Genomic DNA, 16,350 nt, shown 5'->3' on the forward strand with positions numbered 1-16,350 from the left:
CATGCCGTGAAGAAAGCCTTAATTCAAGTCCCGATGTTGCCACAATGACTCACCTTTTCGCTTTTTTCAAGAGTGTTGTTTTTTTGTTGAGCAGTGCCGTTTACTATTGAAAATCGAGATACACAACATCTACATGGTTTCCTGTCGAACTGGCAAGATCTCTGGCTAGTTAACCATGCCTTTTGTATACATAACTGCAGCCTGTCTTCGTCTTGGAACGTGTACATCTCGAGCACTGTGTGGGGTCACTTCCAAGCTGTCTTTCTCCACGAGGCACACCGATTTCTTTATTTGTCACAGCGGTAAAACAATACACATATTTCTTCCGTTTTTCTTTTATGTTTGAATGAGTGGGTGTTGGCGGTACAGTTCGACTTTATGAGTGGGAATAAACCATGCTGTACAGCTATCATCATCCACATACCAACTCGGTCCAAATATAGCTCATCGGAAATAGCTTTGTAGTATCCTACCTACAAAACGTGTTATCTCAACAATAGCCAGAGGAAATTCGGGCTATCTCCACAATAGCTCGACTCTGTACGAGTAATTGAGTAATTACATGTAGTTGTAATTTAGAATAAACATACACGTACAGTGATCACTTTTTTCTCAAGCCAGTGTAATAGGCACATTAAATGATTTTTACCATCAATTTCTCACTCGTTATAACCTAGTCTAAAAGTGATGGATTATATCAGATTGAAACCGCGCCGGTTGTGTAATATGTTGCAATATAAAATTATTCTGTACGGATTCCAAGAACTTGCTGGAATGATGGTTTTCATCTGCAGATGTAGAATTTGTTGATCAATTTATTTCCTTCTTATTGAAATCACTGGTATAGCGAGTATATGTTAAACAGTAAACGTATAAATAAGGGGGAATAATTTTTTGCAAAAAAAAAAGAGTAATACTTATTGTTTAGGGGAACACAAATTTATATCATAATTATAATGTATACCAAGTTTCAAGATCGGGTAAAAAAGGTTAAGGCAGATCGTCGGACAAACAAAAATTTACCCCCGACGGACAGACGACGCCATACCATAAAGGTAACTTAAGTACTTAAACAATTATTTGGCAAAATACTGTCACCATTTTAATATATCGTACTGACAGCACATACTGTTTCATGAATTTTACAAATAAGTCTGCAGATAGCCCGCTCTGTTACCTTGCCCGCCGGTTATCTGTACCTAATGAATTTTGAGTACCATCACACTATCGGAGGAATCGTCCAAATATATTTCTATGTCTAATACGAGTTGTTGGCACTTTTTACGTAAACGAACATGTAAATGTACCATACATTTCTCTGTTAATGTTGTCAATGTCGGCACCAGTTACCACACCACATTTCCCACATATAGATGTAAAAGGTTAACTGTGGGCAGCATATAAGCCTTCGACGACGCAGAGAAGATCTCTTAAAAGGAAAAAACATAGTTATAAAGCAGAGTTTTAATTGAATGTCAAAATCTTGATAACCGGGAGGTGGTCAGTGTCTGGACCTTCCGGAAGCGACTCGGATATATATGGTGATAGGAAATAATGTCGCTTTTCGTTGTAAAAAGTTGTCTGTTTCGGTACAGGTGGCGAGAGATAAGTTTGAATAAATGTACATGTATTAGATAATTGAATGTATAACTGAGGTTGAATGACATCGGTTTTGACAGATATTGTATAGCCTGCAGAAGTCAGTTTTTAATTCTTTAAATCATATTTCCAGCGGGCAATACATAAGAAATTAGGGTTACTATGAACAGAATAACTACTCACCTATCTTCTTGAAGTATTTGTGTACTAATCATAAGAAAACTAAGAAAACGTTCCAAATGACCTAAATGACAAAATATTCTTCAATGTCACTTCAAATTATTGATATGCAATGAAAATATATATTGTCATCCAGGATATTATAGTTTCAATATGATGTACAAAAACGAATTTTTTATCACATCTGATCCTATTCGGATGTACTCTGCTTTCGTGTGTGATAAGAAATATAATTTATAAACCTTTTAGAAACGTTAGCACACAATCAAGGAAATATACAACCTATATACACCTTAGGATGTAATCATAATTTAAAACGTCTTTTGTTTTAATCATTTTCATTTTATTGTTCATCTTTGAAATAAACTGTGTTGTTAGTTCATTATTATCAGAAAAGCAAATTAGCGGATGTATATATTGTATAATAATGCACCAGTTTGTAAAATAAATAAATGAGCCGTATTCAAAATCAGTTGATTTTCAAATTCGCATAATAAAAGAAAATCACTATAATATATAATAATTATACATAAGTTTGAATATAATAAGCACATCAATTTAAACAATTTCAATAATTTCTATCACTAAAGTAATACAAGAGATATATTTTGATAATATTTCTGTCGTGAAACTGTATAGGATTTGATCTTCTATATTGTACGGGGTCTTCAAGCATTATTATATACTACTTCTTTGATGCGATGAATTTGTAAAGCAATACAAATATAATTATAATTTAAAATTCAGTAAAAAGGGAGATAGATATATCTATAAAAATATTTACACTAAACGGACCATCGGTAAAAAATTGACTAGAAATAAATCTAACTACGGATCATATAAAAATAAAACAAAAGTATACGCATTATCAAAATCATCTTAACATCTGAACCCCCATGTAAGAATCGATGTGGAGTATATAAAAATGGAAAAAGGATAACAAAGTTGTATTTCACTACACTTCATTGATAAAAATAAATGAATAATGCATTTATCATGATTGTATATTTCGGATTCCAATGCGACATCGCTTGATACTATGGAAAGATATTGACATATATAGGGCTTACCAGGTTAGTGAGGACTCGTGTCCTATATGGTGTCATAAAAAAAATGTTTTGGCATGCTTTTATCGGGTGCGCATCAGACTAAAATCAGTGTCCTATCTCTACTAATAGAAACTGAAGATATGCTTTTAATACTGAATACTAAAAGTGATTTAGGTGTGCCCTTAATGAAGCAGTATATATATAGTTACAGCCTAAGGACATGGTGTATATAATACACAGCATAATCTTTGAATAAAACGTCAAGTAAATGGAAGGAACCTGAAACAGAAAATACATAAAAATAATGAGTACAATCCAGCTCCAATAATACTATCACACATGGCTATTTCCCGCTTACGTTTGATCCCATTAAAACTACAGCTAAATATTTAATCTCAAAACAACTTCATGCAGACTGAAAGTGATTGGATGCTAAATCTTCACTGATAATTAGAAACTCTACGACACTCGAAGATTGGATGCTAAATCTTCACTGATAATTTGAAACTGTATCACACTCGAAGATTGGATGTTAAATCTTCACTGATAATTATGAAGATTGGATGCTAAATCTTCACTGATAATTTGAAACTGTATGGCATTCGAAGACTGGATGCTAAATAATCACTGATAATTTGAAACTGTATGACATTCGAAGATTGGATGCTAAATCTTCACTGATAATTTGAAACTGTATGACATTCGAAGTTTGGATGCTAAATCTTCACTGATAATTTGAAACTGTATGACAATCGAAAATTGGATACTAAATCTTCACTGATAATTTGAAACTGTATGACATTCGAAGTTTGGATGCTAAATAATCACTGATAATTTGAAACAGCTGTATGACATTCGAAGACTGGATGCTAAGTAATCACTGATAATTTCGAAAATGAAAATAACTTCACCTAACAGCTACAGATATCGATCTCTGAGGACTTAACAATTTTGTTTTCATCCACAAACGAAAAAAAAAACACATAACAAACGTACAACTATAGATACATGAAGTATGCACTATATCCTGTGAGAGTTATGGGGCTTTCTCTGTCTAGATTGTGTTTGAAACGCAGATCTGTCATTTGAACAAATTAATACAACGCATATACTTTCTAATCCTTGCTACACTACATTGCCTCTCCATTTTTCTCAGTGTCTATCTTGAATGGATGTTGTTAGGACTTACGTTTAACAATACAAAGTCAAATCAATAGATTGAATAATTGAATAAAGTATCTGTTCGATTTTTTTCTTTATGATATAGAACATACACTGCATAGGTAATCTATTGGCTTCATTTTTAATTATTTTCAGGCGACAGCATCCGAGACGCCCAACAACAACGTTAACGGTATATTGGAATTCGGATGCAGAATAAAGTCTCCATCACAAGTAAGACGTAAAAGTGACCCAAGATCACAATCTTTCTGCTCTGATTTTTTAGGTCATCTATGACCTATAGCCATCGTGCTCCGTTCATCGTCATGCGCCGGGCCCAGAAAGGGGAACTTTGCTGAATTTTTGCTTTAAAGCCATACTCTTAATCCTTTGTTGGATTACAACCAAATTTGGTGTGAAACGTCATTGTGGGAGGGTAATCATATTTTGATGAGGCTGGTCCGACCTCTAGGGACAGAAGGGTGAAGCCCAAAAAAGAGAACTTTGCTGAAATTTTGATTTCATCCAAAATTTGATGTGAAACATCCTTGAAAGAGGGTAATCATATTTTATATAAATGAGGCTGGTATGACCCCTGCTCAACTCCTTCTTAAACCTTGGGGGGTTACATCCTAATTTTGTGTCAAACATCGTTTGGGGAGGCTAATGATATTTTACGTTCGGGTGGGTTACAATCACATCTATATAAATGAGTCTCGTGTGACCACTGGGGCCAGTTGGCAGGGGCTCCAAATAGGGAATCTTTGCTTTAATTTTGTTTAAAACTATACTCCTCCTTAACGTTTAAGTAGATTATAACCATACTTGGTGTGAAACATCATTGGGGAGAGGGCAATCATGTTAGTCTGGCATGGCCCCTGAGAACAGAGGGGCAGGCCAAAAATGGAAAATTTTGCTGATATTTTGCTTTTAAACCCTACTCCTCTTTAACCGTTCGGTTGATTATAACCAAATGTGGGGGAGGACAATCATACTTTACGTAAATGGCTGATGTGACCTATGGGCCGAAAGGTGGGGGAACTTTGTTTTGTAATTTTGCTTTCTATATTCATGTATAATGGTTCAACTGTCAGATGACCGTTATAAGGGCCATGGCCTTCTCGTTCCTTTCTATTTTTTGTATAAACATATTGCATTGATCTTTTATCTTTAGATGTGATCTGTTGAAGAAATCACTTTCAGTATACAGTAATAAGAAGCTTGCGAACAATTGAGGCAATGCTGCAGCAAATGATTGCAACAAAGTTGCTGCATATATGCGGTAAATATTCAGAATCCACATCCAAATGAAGTTTCTTGCAAAATATTGCCATAACATTGCTGCAATCAGTTGTTACAGAGTTGTTGCAAATCTGATAGATAATTTTGAATCAATCAAAAAGTTTTGTGGTTCTGTAATGATCAATAGTTCTCAGTTTACAAATCCTAAAATCCTATAGCGTTCTCACCACTGACCTATGACCAGATGAGCTAGGTCCAAGTCATACTTTCAGTTCCTAGATTTGTTCGTTGGCTGTTAGTTTTTTCTCCAATTCTGAACAATGTAGATACATTATATATCATATTGTTTATTTTAGCTTTCATCAATATTACCTGTTATATTTGATTTTGTTGATTTCTATTATGAAACTTACTCCAGATGGGGAAGGACATAAAAGCCACTATGCTGCAGCTAATTCTGTACCACAGTAGAGGTAAAATTTTGAGATTTGGACTATGAATTGTAATTGTATACATATAACTGCAAAGCTCTCACAAGCAAAAACTGTTTGCGTTACATTTCGGTAAGGGGCTGTATAAAATTTGAGTTAAATCAGTCGAAGGGAACTCAATTATGTTGCAGTCTGCGAACTAATTTCCTTTTCACAGTAACACTGGCCTACCATGATCTTTGACCTTCAGTTATAAAAGCAATCGCAAGTAACCAGCGCTTTAAGCCTTTGTTAATGCAAATTGGAAAATATCATAATGTGTCCTTCTCGATTGTACGTTCTAGCATCGCCGTTAGTAAATCAACATACAGAACACAATCTAGATTTTGACTTACCTAATGTTGGGCTGGCTATCAGGGTAAGCTGGAGTAGGATTTGCCCTGATATATATGACCACTGTAGCAACAGTTGCTTAGATACATCCTCTGCAGTTGACCCATCAGCCTATCAAACATAAATCAAATGGTACACGGATAATACACATACACATTAAAACAAATGTCACCTACTGATTTTTCTACTAACGTAACATTTCTGGATCATGCGACTTTGCATCGCCATGGCCTGTGTATCAACTTTGGAGAGAGCATTATTGATATCTAAGGCATCACTGGGACTGGGCCATTGAAACAATGATATAATCAAGAATGTATTTCAATTGTCTTTCTTTTCGCGTTAGCTGATAAGTTAGTTACTGGTTACAATAGCCAATGCCCTGTCTGTATCTTGTTAATGTACAGTACATGGTTATGATATATGTAGGGATCAGGAATATGCTTCCGTTCAGAAATGAAGCTCCCAGCGGTTGAGGGCATGTCCCAGGGCTAATCAGATCATTATTATAAGAAGTTTTATTTACTTTCTATTGACATATATACCTCATTATCATGAAGATGATCAAGGATGATTGTTTCGATCCACTCTATATACTCCTCAAGAGCACAGTTGTTGATCAAAAGTTGTTGAAATCTTCCAAGGTCTTAAAAAAATATAAAAAGACAAAAATTAACTAGAGAATGTCTGTAAGACATTATGCCCCTACTGCCATTTGACACCCCAAATCATGAACAAACACAAGGTACTACACTGAAAATGGCTTCATATATTCATATGGTGTTTCCACCTGTCACTATATCCATAACATATAGAGAGAGTATCATGTATGGAGGAGTTTATATTTAGCAATAGTGACCTTGACCTTGGAATCCTGAAACACAATAATGTCAAAAGTATACTCAAACTCTGTATAAGTTGTATTTTGTCTTTAAACTCTTTGTTTTGTGTATTAACTTCCATCAAAATCTGTTAAGATATATATATGCTACATGTTGCTACAATGATGACATTGAATGGGTTGATGATTTTCGATATTTAGCAAGTGACCTTGCCTTTGAAAGTTTACTCATACACAAACTGTTTAAAAGTTTGGTGAAAATTTATGACAGAATGTCATTGTTCGGTTGTAAAATTGAACAAACTGATGATTTTCTATATCTAGCAACAGCGACCTTTCCCTTGACCTTGGAATCCTGAAACATAACAATGTCAGAAGTATACTCATACTTAACCTTTGTATATATAGCTTTGTGAAAATCAAAGAAAGAAAGTCACTAGGTGTAAATATTGAATAATATGGGATGGGGAATTTTAAATCCAGACTGGAGTCACAATAAGTCTGAATGCTATCCTATCTGGTTATATAACAGCTATCAAATCAATCAAGATTTATTTCAAACAGTCTGAGATGAAACTACTTGCATTGTCTGACAGTGTCCTCATCCATATTGCCATGGTTACAGCGGGCTGTGATGTCTTCTATGTCTAGGTTTTGGAGGACGATCTGGAGGCGATTGACCAGTTCATGGTTGTGGAGGACAAATCTAGCAGCTGTAGCAGTCCAAGACAACTGGAGGTTCTGTCTCATCTTAAACTGGAACTTGTGACAGGCTGCACAAGATACAACACAGCAACAAAACAATCAGATGAAATAAAAAAGCTTCACCCTTCAAGCAAATGAAGAAATGCCAAAATTTAGCACTTTGGAAATGTTTATCAGGAAGATGCTCCTATCTTCAAACATGTGCAAACTTCTAAAGGTGACCATGCATTCCTGTTAAACTAGTTGTTTCAAGTTTGGTACATAATTAAGCTTGTAACATAACTATAAGCTGTCAATACTTAAATATTCCCGCGTTTCGCTTAGTATAGCGGGAATAATTTGTCTCTGTCGGCACGTAAATGCAGGTGTTGCACGTGCCGTGACGTCACAGTGGTTCACGTGTATCGGTTATACAGTGTGTGTGTCATTCCTAGCCGCCGCGCCGTACTGTACGATTATGTCATATAATTTTTCCGTGTAGTTATATGATTTCTAGCGTCAATGGTGTCACAGTAGTTCATATTTGTCTAGCCTATAAATCCAGCATATGAAATCTTAAGCATTGAGGGCTGGTGCACCTCCTGCTCTCCCGTAAGACAGGAGTTTCAGGTTGGGTGGCTCGCTTGATTTCACATAGGCCATATAGGATTAAGCTTCAGGCTAATTTTAGGTCAATGTTATCATAGGGATGGTGTCGGTGTTCCTTTAGATTTGGCTATTTATTTCGCATCATTTTTAAGACATCAGTGTATTTGCATCATATGAAATTGCCATGAATTTTGCTTTTCTGAATAAAATCCGGCTTCCTATACACGGCGGGCTAGTCGGCAAATGGAATTTGCGTGTTTGTTGTTGTATTAGTATAGAGGAGACTTATGGAATCACTGTAGCCGTCCATGTAGGTATATATACTTATAGCACTCTTTTCTTCTTTTTAATTGAAAATCATGATTCAGTAACCACCGTATATTAATCATCAAGAAATGGAAATTCACTAACCTTCCAGTTTTTGTTCTCGTAATCTCTTTGGATACATGTGGAGTCCTTCAGTTATCCAAAAGTCAAGGTTGTCAATGAAGTCTTTGATAAATTGCACGAGACTGTAAGTACGAAGCAATAGAGGCTTGCATTACTGATAATTGGTCTGCATTATGCATCAAAGTTCTGTCACCTCTGCCAACAATACTGATAATTAAAAAAAAAGAATGACGAAGGGGTTGGTTTAATGTGAAAACTTATCCTGAAAGTGTTGCCTAACATGATATTTTACCATAAAGGTGTTAGTTGAATGTGGAATCTTTCCCTGAAGGTGTTGGTTGAATGTAGAAGCTTACTCTGAAAGTGTTGGTTGAATGTGTAATCTTATCCTGAAGGTGTTGTTTGAATGTGGAAGTTTAACCTGAAGGTATTGGTTGAATGTGGAATCTTATCCTGAAGGTGTTGGTTAAATGCGGAAGCTTACCCTAAGGGTGCTGGTTGAATGTGGAAACTTACCCTGAAGGTATTGGTTGAATGTGGAAGCTTACCCTGAAGGTATTGGTTGAATGTGGAATCTTACACTGAAGGTGTTGGTTAAATGTGGAAACTTACCCTGAAGGTGTTGGTTGAAAGTGGAAACTTACCCTGAAGGTGTTGGTTGAATGTGGAATCTTATCCTGAAGGTGTTGGTTAAATGTGGAAGCTTACCTAAGGGTGCTGGTTGAATATGGAAACTTACCCTGAAGGTGTTGGTTGAATGTGGAAGCTTACACTGAAGGTGTTGGTTGAAAGTGGAAACTTACCCTGAAGGTGTTGGTTGAATGTGGAAGTTTAACCTTGAGGTGTTGGTTGAATGTGGAATCTTACCCTGAAGGTTTTAGTTGAATATGGAAGCTTACTCTGAAAGTGTTGGTTGAATGTGTAATCTTACACTGAAAGTGTTGGTTGAATGTGGAAGCTTACACTGAAGCTGTTGGTTGAATGTGGAAGCTTACCCTGAAGGTGTTGGTTGAATGTGGAATCTTACACTGAAGGTGTTGGTTAAATGTGGAAGCTTACCTAAGGGTGCTGGTTAAAAGTGGAAACTTACCCTGAAGGTGTTGGTTGAATGTGGAATCTTATCCTGAAGGTGTTGGTTAAATGTGGAAGCTTACCTAAGGGTGCTGGTTGAATGTGGAAACTTACCCTGAAGGTGTTGGTTGAATGTGGAAGCTTACACTGAAGCTGTTGGTTGAATGTGGAAGCTTACCTTGAAGGTGTTGGTTGAAAGTGGAAACTTACCCTGAAGGTGTTGGTTGAATGTGGAATCTTACCCTGAAGGTGTTGGTTGAATGTTGAATCTTAACCTGAATGTGTTGGTTGAATGTGGAAGCTTACCCTGAAGGTGTTGGTTGAATGTGAAATTTTACCCTGAAGGTGTTGGTTGAATGGGTAAGTTAAACCTGAAGGTGTTGGTTGAATGTGCAAGCTTGCCCTGGAGGTGTTGGTTGAATGTAGACGATGCTTACCCTGAAGGTGATGGTTAAATGTGGAAGCTTACCCTGAAGGTGTTGGTTGAATGTGGAAGCTTGCCCTGAAGGTGTTGGTTGAATATGGAAACTTACCCTGAAGGTGTGGGCTGGACTGGGTCTGGCAGAAGAATTTTACAGATGGCTTGATAAGTAAGTTCATCATACATCACTATGGCCTCCATGACTGCAGGGTGGGTCATTAGGGAACAGGTAATAAACTGCAGTGGGAGTCTTCTCCAAAACTCCACAACTACATCTCGTACCTACAGTTTAATTGAATCATAACATACATTTGTAATTGTGAGAGCTCTGTCTAAATTATAGTTAAATATTATGCATCACATTTTGTTCTGAGGGTTTTGCAGGGCTGATACTGCACACGTTAACCCTATTATCAAATGAAATCATTTCATATTTAAGTCAAATTCCCAAAATTTGTAGTTTACTCCTGAAACATACACTTCCAAGTTCACCAATTTTCTTCCCAAAATGTGGCAAAAGGCCCTTATCCCAAACCAGTAAAAACAATTGTACTATCATTGAACTTTCAGACCTCATAAAAGTGTGCCACCAGAATACATTCCAGAATCTCCACTGAGTGAGTCTTGTAAAGTGCCAGGAATTCCCTGATCTGAAAATATAACATTCAAAGGCTCAATATTATTTATGATGCCCATGCATATATACCGGGTATTGCTCACCTTAATTATGAAGGTTAGACTTTAGTGGAAGTTTTTATTTGTTTGACTTTCAAAATAAATATCTAGCTGTCATATTTAATTGGATCTCAAAGGTTTGGTACATTACACATGAAATATGATAACTCTCAGCATCTTGTTTAAATAAGTATGTGGCATTTGACCCTTGTGACCATAAAAATGGGTCAAGGTCATTCATTTGAACCAACATTCATTTGAGCCAACATGATCATGTAGCCTATCTCAGCAAGTGTATTGTAGTAGCTAAACTGATGTCCTTGGGTCTTCTTTGCTTTTCAGTAAAAGTTGTTTGACACATCCCTGTGACTTTGAAATTAGGTCAAGGTCATTCATCTGAACAAATCTGACAACTCTTCATGATAGCAAGTCATTTTAAGATTGTTAACACATTTGACACCAGTGTGGGGAGAAGAGATCATTTTAATGAGAAATTCTAACACATGAGATAAATGTTAATTGATTAAACTGACACTACACCAAAAGCCTTTTTTCCCATTTTCTTGTTGCTATCTTTAAGTCTATCTTAGAGTTGTATTAGGAAATTGTGATTGTTGACTTATGGTGTACATCATGTAATCATGTAGTGGTGAAATAACAGGCAAGTGATTTCAGTAATACATGTACCAAGACGTCTGAATATATATAATTATAGTAACTCACAATGTTTGTCAGCTGTACTGGAATACTGTTACAGATGTGAGCATTGGTGGAAGGCTCTAATAGTGCCAACAGCTTTGCTCTGTCTTCATCTGTAGCTTTTAGACTTCTCTGTAATATCAATATATATACATGTGTGTACTGGTACATGATAATGTTGATTTACCAACATTGAATATTTCCAAACAATTTATTTTTGTGATATAGGCCCATTAATTTCCAAATGAAATTATCTCATATTTAAGCCAAATTCCCAACATTTGATGCTAACTCTCAAATTCTCCCTTTCTTAAATTCACCAATTTTCTTCCAAAAAATGAGACAAAAAGGCACCATCCCAAACAAGTGGCAAACAATACCTGTATTAAAACCTGTATTTGCTTTAAAAGTCAGGTTCCAGATCATGATTTTAATAGAACAAACTTTATGGTGTTGACTTATATATTAAACGCATTATATTTGTACAATTGTTGCATTTTCATAACTCAGCACCTTGTTATATATGTTACAAATCAGACAATTACATAGTGTCACTTGATAATTACCTGATATGATGACATTTTCATGACTGTCTGCTTGTCCTTCACCTTGGCTTCATAGGCAAAGCTTTAACACACAGTGACAGTATCAGAAAGCATCATTAAACAATTATTAGAAACTGGCCATTCACTTCTTAACTAAATGTAATGACAAGTCTTAACTGACTTTCACTTAATTCCATTGCTGAAATATTTGAATTGGAAGCAGCCATGTACCTATCACTTATCGTATGTCGTATTCATATATATATTTATACATTTGTATTCATACTATTTAATGTCAATGAGATAGTTTCTTATTTTAATGTTTTCCATCAAAATTGATTATCTTTGGAATGCATGAATTAATAAGTTTAAAAAAATATTTAATTCATTATCCAGAGCAAGCTGATTTAAGAGAATTTATCAGAAATTTTCTTATAAATATTTTCTTAACAAAATAGGTATCACTTTGCAATGCTATTATCCAGGACAAGATTTAAGAATTTTTTCTCACATATAGTATCCCATAACTCTTATTCTTGTAATGTAATGGAAAATGCCATCTACCTTTCTAAACCTCAAAATTATCCAAATCACATTCATGACTCAGAATCCTTCTTATGACACACTGGTTATTCTAAAGATAATAATTTTATGATGGATATTGATGGAATTATACTCACCACTGCCTGTTCTTGCCCGTATTGACCAACACGAAAGGGCCGTCATCTTCTTTGGGTCTGATGCCATAGTAGTGATACCTAGATACACAAAATTGAAGCATGTAACATCCTAAATTAAGCTACAATTGCAATTAAACCTGACATATTATTTGGTAGTCTAGAGGAACAATTTAATGGGAGACACCCTGTTATTTAATTGAGTGGTGTGATATGACCAAAATGAGTTATCGTATCTGTATGATGATAATATCAGAAAGAACAGAAATGACAGGAATATATCTCTGCATTGCTTTGAGGTCTAACCAGTAACTCAGGGCTAAAACAAGGGTAATATAAAGGTACGAGGCTTTCCGAAGGATAACTACCCAGAATCCTTGGAACCGTACATAAATACAATGCTGTCTTACAACAACCCTACTAATCACATAACAGTAACTTGGAGGTTCCCAATGATTCATGGTTACCTGTTTATTTATACTCTCATTCATGAATCATTATAAAAAACTGTTTGTGTTTTAAATACATTTACTTTAAATCAAACATACATATTTCCAAATTTGTTAGCCAAAGGTGTTCAGTACGATACTCCTTTTTACAAAGAGGAGAGTATTCATTTGAACACCCTTGGGCCTTGGCTAGCAAAGTTGCAATTTTCATAATAGTGGTAATTTGGTACAGCTTAATTATCTTTGTAATTACAATTAACAATTATAACTCATGTCTATAAAACATTGTATGGCACTTTCTTTTTACACCTTGTATACTAATTCTAAAGAAAATCCTCAGGCATTTTGTGCTGATTCAGCAAATTGTCCTAATCTAGTGAAATGTGCACAAAATTATCATGTAAGAATTTTACAGGAAATTGTGCTCATCAATTAAAATTCTAAAAATATGGAAATTATTACAATGCACAAAATCACCACACCTGGAAGTATTTCACAGTGAGTTACGAAAAAAACCCAAAGCCTAACGAGTGATTTTATTTTGAAATCTAACATTACTTGGGGTATATTTCTTTTTATCGATGAAAATCAAACTAGCTTGTTGTCTTACCAGTACATGAATATTTGTCATTTAATTATGTCCCACAGATACTGTTATACACCAATTTGACAAGCTTACTTGGAATTTCCTCGGACACCTATGCGCCTTGTAGAGATTTTAGGAAAAACAATTTTGACAACCTTCCCGAAGTTAGCTTGATTACAGGGAGCACAGGAGAGGTGGTCACAGTGCTGAACAAAGTAACTGTAAATGTCTGACCGTGCGACGCTGGCATGAGGGTGGTATTCAAAATGATTTCTCAACCTGCAATATTCCAATAACAGAATTATTACAAAAATCATTAAAAGTTGACGATTTCTCAATCTGCAATATTCCATCAATGAAATTATTATATAAAAAAAAACATTATTATTTAAAAGTTGATGAGGAAGTTAAATACATCAATTAAATTGAATATTTGTATATTTTGAAAAACTATAATTGAAATCATAAATCTTCTGTCTACTCATTCTTAATTTTCTGTGCAGATATAAGAACATAAAAATTCATAATTAAAGTGATAGAAATATCTATAATTATGTTCTGGATTTTCAGAGTCATACACTTTTGAAGGAGTTTACAAAACACATTGCACAGGTTAGTACTAGACATTCGAATAACTACCAACATAATTGCAGAATATCATGCAATACAAAGATTTGTAAATATAGTCGGTCAAAGATGAAAATGTGGAAATGAATGAGAATGTAAATTAGGAATCTAACCAAATTAATTTGGACTGGTTTAGAAATGGCATTCAGGGTAACAGGAAACATTTGGTACTCTACCAGCAGAGCACAGTATATAACTAGCCCGAGTTTCCTCTGGCCCTGACACCATGTCTAGTGCTAGGCTACACCAGGCATGGTGTCATAGCCAGAGGAAACTCAGGCTAAGTATATAACATATCAATTAATGGAATTATGTTTTGATACACAAAAAATAAAACAAAAGCTTTGTCATATAAGTTATACGCTCTCTATTGTTGATAGCTTAACGATCTTAGGATACTGATGATGCAGGGATTAGAAAGGCCTCACCAAGCCTCAGCCAGCGGGAAACCGACGGTCTGGTTACTAAGAGGCATTGTTTGTCTGTAAATCCTTTCTGCCTGAGCTCGTACATCTGCTGTATGTAACGCTATCCTCTCAATAGGCCTCTTTGTTTTACACTCTGATGTATGAGCCATCTTTGTTAGCTCTTGTAATTCAGGATCTGTAAATTATAAACAGTACAGTAAATGTTAATTAATTTCATTGTTTAATTCACTATGGTATTGGACCTAATATAGACTAAGTTTGCTAAAAAAATAAAATAGGTAAGTGCACTGTTAAAACTATTTGAAAATTTTCACAAAATGTCAGAATTTAAATCGTTTCTTTCAAATACAGAAATACAACATATATATTGCAAGAGACTGATATTTTCTAGGCAAATTAGTAAATTAAACAACCTTTCCATGGGGTTCATATGCAAATATGGTCATATACACTCTCCAAGAAAATAGAAAGGGGCTGTGGTCCTCAGTACGCAAATATAGGGAAACCAATTTTCAATTGATCACACAATAACATTTTTTGCAGGAATAAAATTCCATACAGTATATCTATATCCCATAAAACAGCATGGGAATTATCCAGGTAGTGTAATCATAATCTTGGATTTGTTATTCTAGTATCTACATTATACTTCCGAAAAGACTGGGATAGCAAATTTTGAATGAACTTTTGTCGCTTTGAATCCAATCCTAACCATTTGCCATTTTTCTGTTGTGCTTTACTTGCATTCAACAGAAACGTTTGTGGTTGATCATACTAAGGTATATGTCACTAGAAAATAAAAGGGTTTTTATAATTAGGCTTACTATCATCAATAGAATGAAAATGTTAAGTTTTTGATAAAAAATTATCGATTACAAAATGTTGTCTGTGGTATTTCATGGGTCTGCAAAATTCAATATAGTGAGGCTGACCAATTTACTGTTTTAATATTAACAGAGACCTATATACTTAAAATATAGGTCTCTGATATTAACAGGATCAATATATAGTATCCAAATCACTGTAGTCTACCTTCAGCACTATTTCCTTCCTGGGATCTCCTCCAATTTGATGGACAGGCAGATAGATATGGATCATCGTGGTTTATAAGACAAATAGCACAGTCTTCAAGGGTCAGTCGCAACTGTTGGTGTCCAGATAATCTGTAGCTTAGGTCACTCATACTCATAGCACCTACAATATGTCAGTGCAGGCTATATTTGTATCGTATAGTGACAAACAGAAAATAACATAATTTACCTTACTATAATAACGCGGCGAGAAAACGTATACGTAGCGACGTCGGCTTCAGAGGCAGAACTAAGAAATAACCAGAGATTTTCAGCTAAAGCATTTACCTTTTCTGCAATTAAAACAAAAACAGTTACTGTACTCTATTAAGAAATGTCTGGTCAAACAAAAGTACATATTATGAATAAACATAATATCATCGAACTTTGTTAATTTACCTTCTGATAGATCTAGCCGACCAGTCTCTTCTTTTAGTTCAAATTGTATTGAACTGTTATAATTTGAATATTAAAAATATTCGCGCCAAATATCTAAAACTACTTTGCGAGAAAAGAATTAAAA

General features: G+C 35.1%; 1 protein-coding gene across 1 annotated transcript; it reads right to left on the bottom strand.

The window, feature by feature from the left end:
• Positions 1–1,978: 1,978 nt before the first annotated feature.
• Positions 1,979–16,287, bottom strand: LOC117342254 (transcription factor RFX4-like). Its single transcript, XM_033904320.1, has 14 exons — positions 16,227–16,287; positions 15,790–15,951; positions 14,758–14,932; positions 13,796–13,981; positions 12,671–12,748; positions 12,012–12,072; positions 11,470–11,577; positions 10,644–10,721; positions 10,184–10,353; positions 8,601–8,701; positions 7,481–7,669; positions 6,601–6,701; positions 6,058–6,166; positions 1,979–3,107 (listed from the first exon to the last, which is right to left on the bottom strand). Exons 2-14 carry the CDS (start codon positions 15,944–15,946, stop codon positions 3,034–3,036), a joined length of 1,587 nt encoding a protein of 528 aa, XP_033760211.1. The 5' UTR covers positions 15,947–15,951; positions 16,227–16,287; the 3' UTR covers positions 1,979–3,033.
• Between the last annotated feature and the right edge of the window lie 63 nt (positions 16,288–16,350).

The sequence above is a fragment of the Pecten maximus genome, chromosome 14, assembly GCF_902652985.1.
Source record: "Pecten maximus chromosome 14, xPecMax1.1, whole genome shotgun sequence".
NCBI classification, from domain to species: Eukaryota; Metazoa; Mollusca; class Bivalvia; order Pectinida; family Pectinidae; genus Pecten; species Pecten maximus.

Bases quoted from the DNA above. Each gene is read 5' to 3' on its own strand.
- LOC117342254 (XM_033904320.1), bottom strand. From the start codon at position 15,946: ATGAGTATGAGTGACCTAAGCTACAGATTATCTGGACACCAACAGTTG. The intron at 11,578-12,011 runs GTAATTATCAAG...TTGATATTACAG, and splicing joins TGAAAATGTCATCATATCAG to AGAAGTCTAAAAGCTACAGA. The intron at 6,167-6,600 runs GTATATATGTCA...TATGTTTGATAG, and splicing joins ATCATCTTCATGATAATGAG to GCTGATGGGTCAACTGCAGA.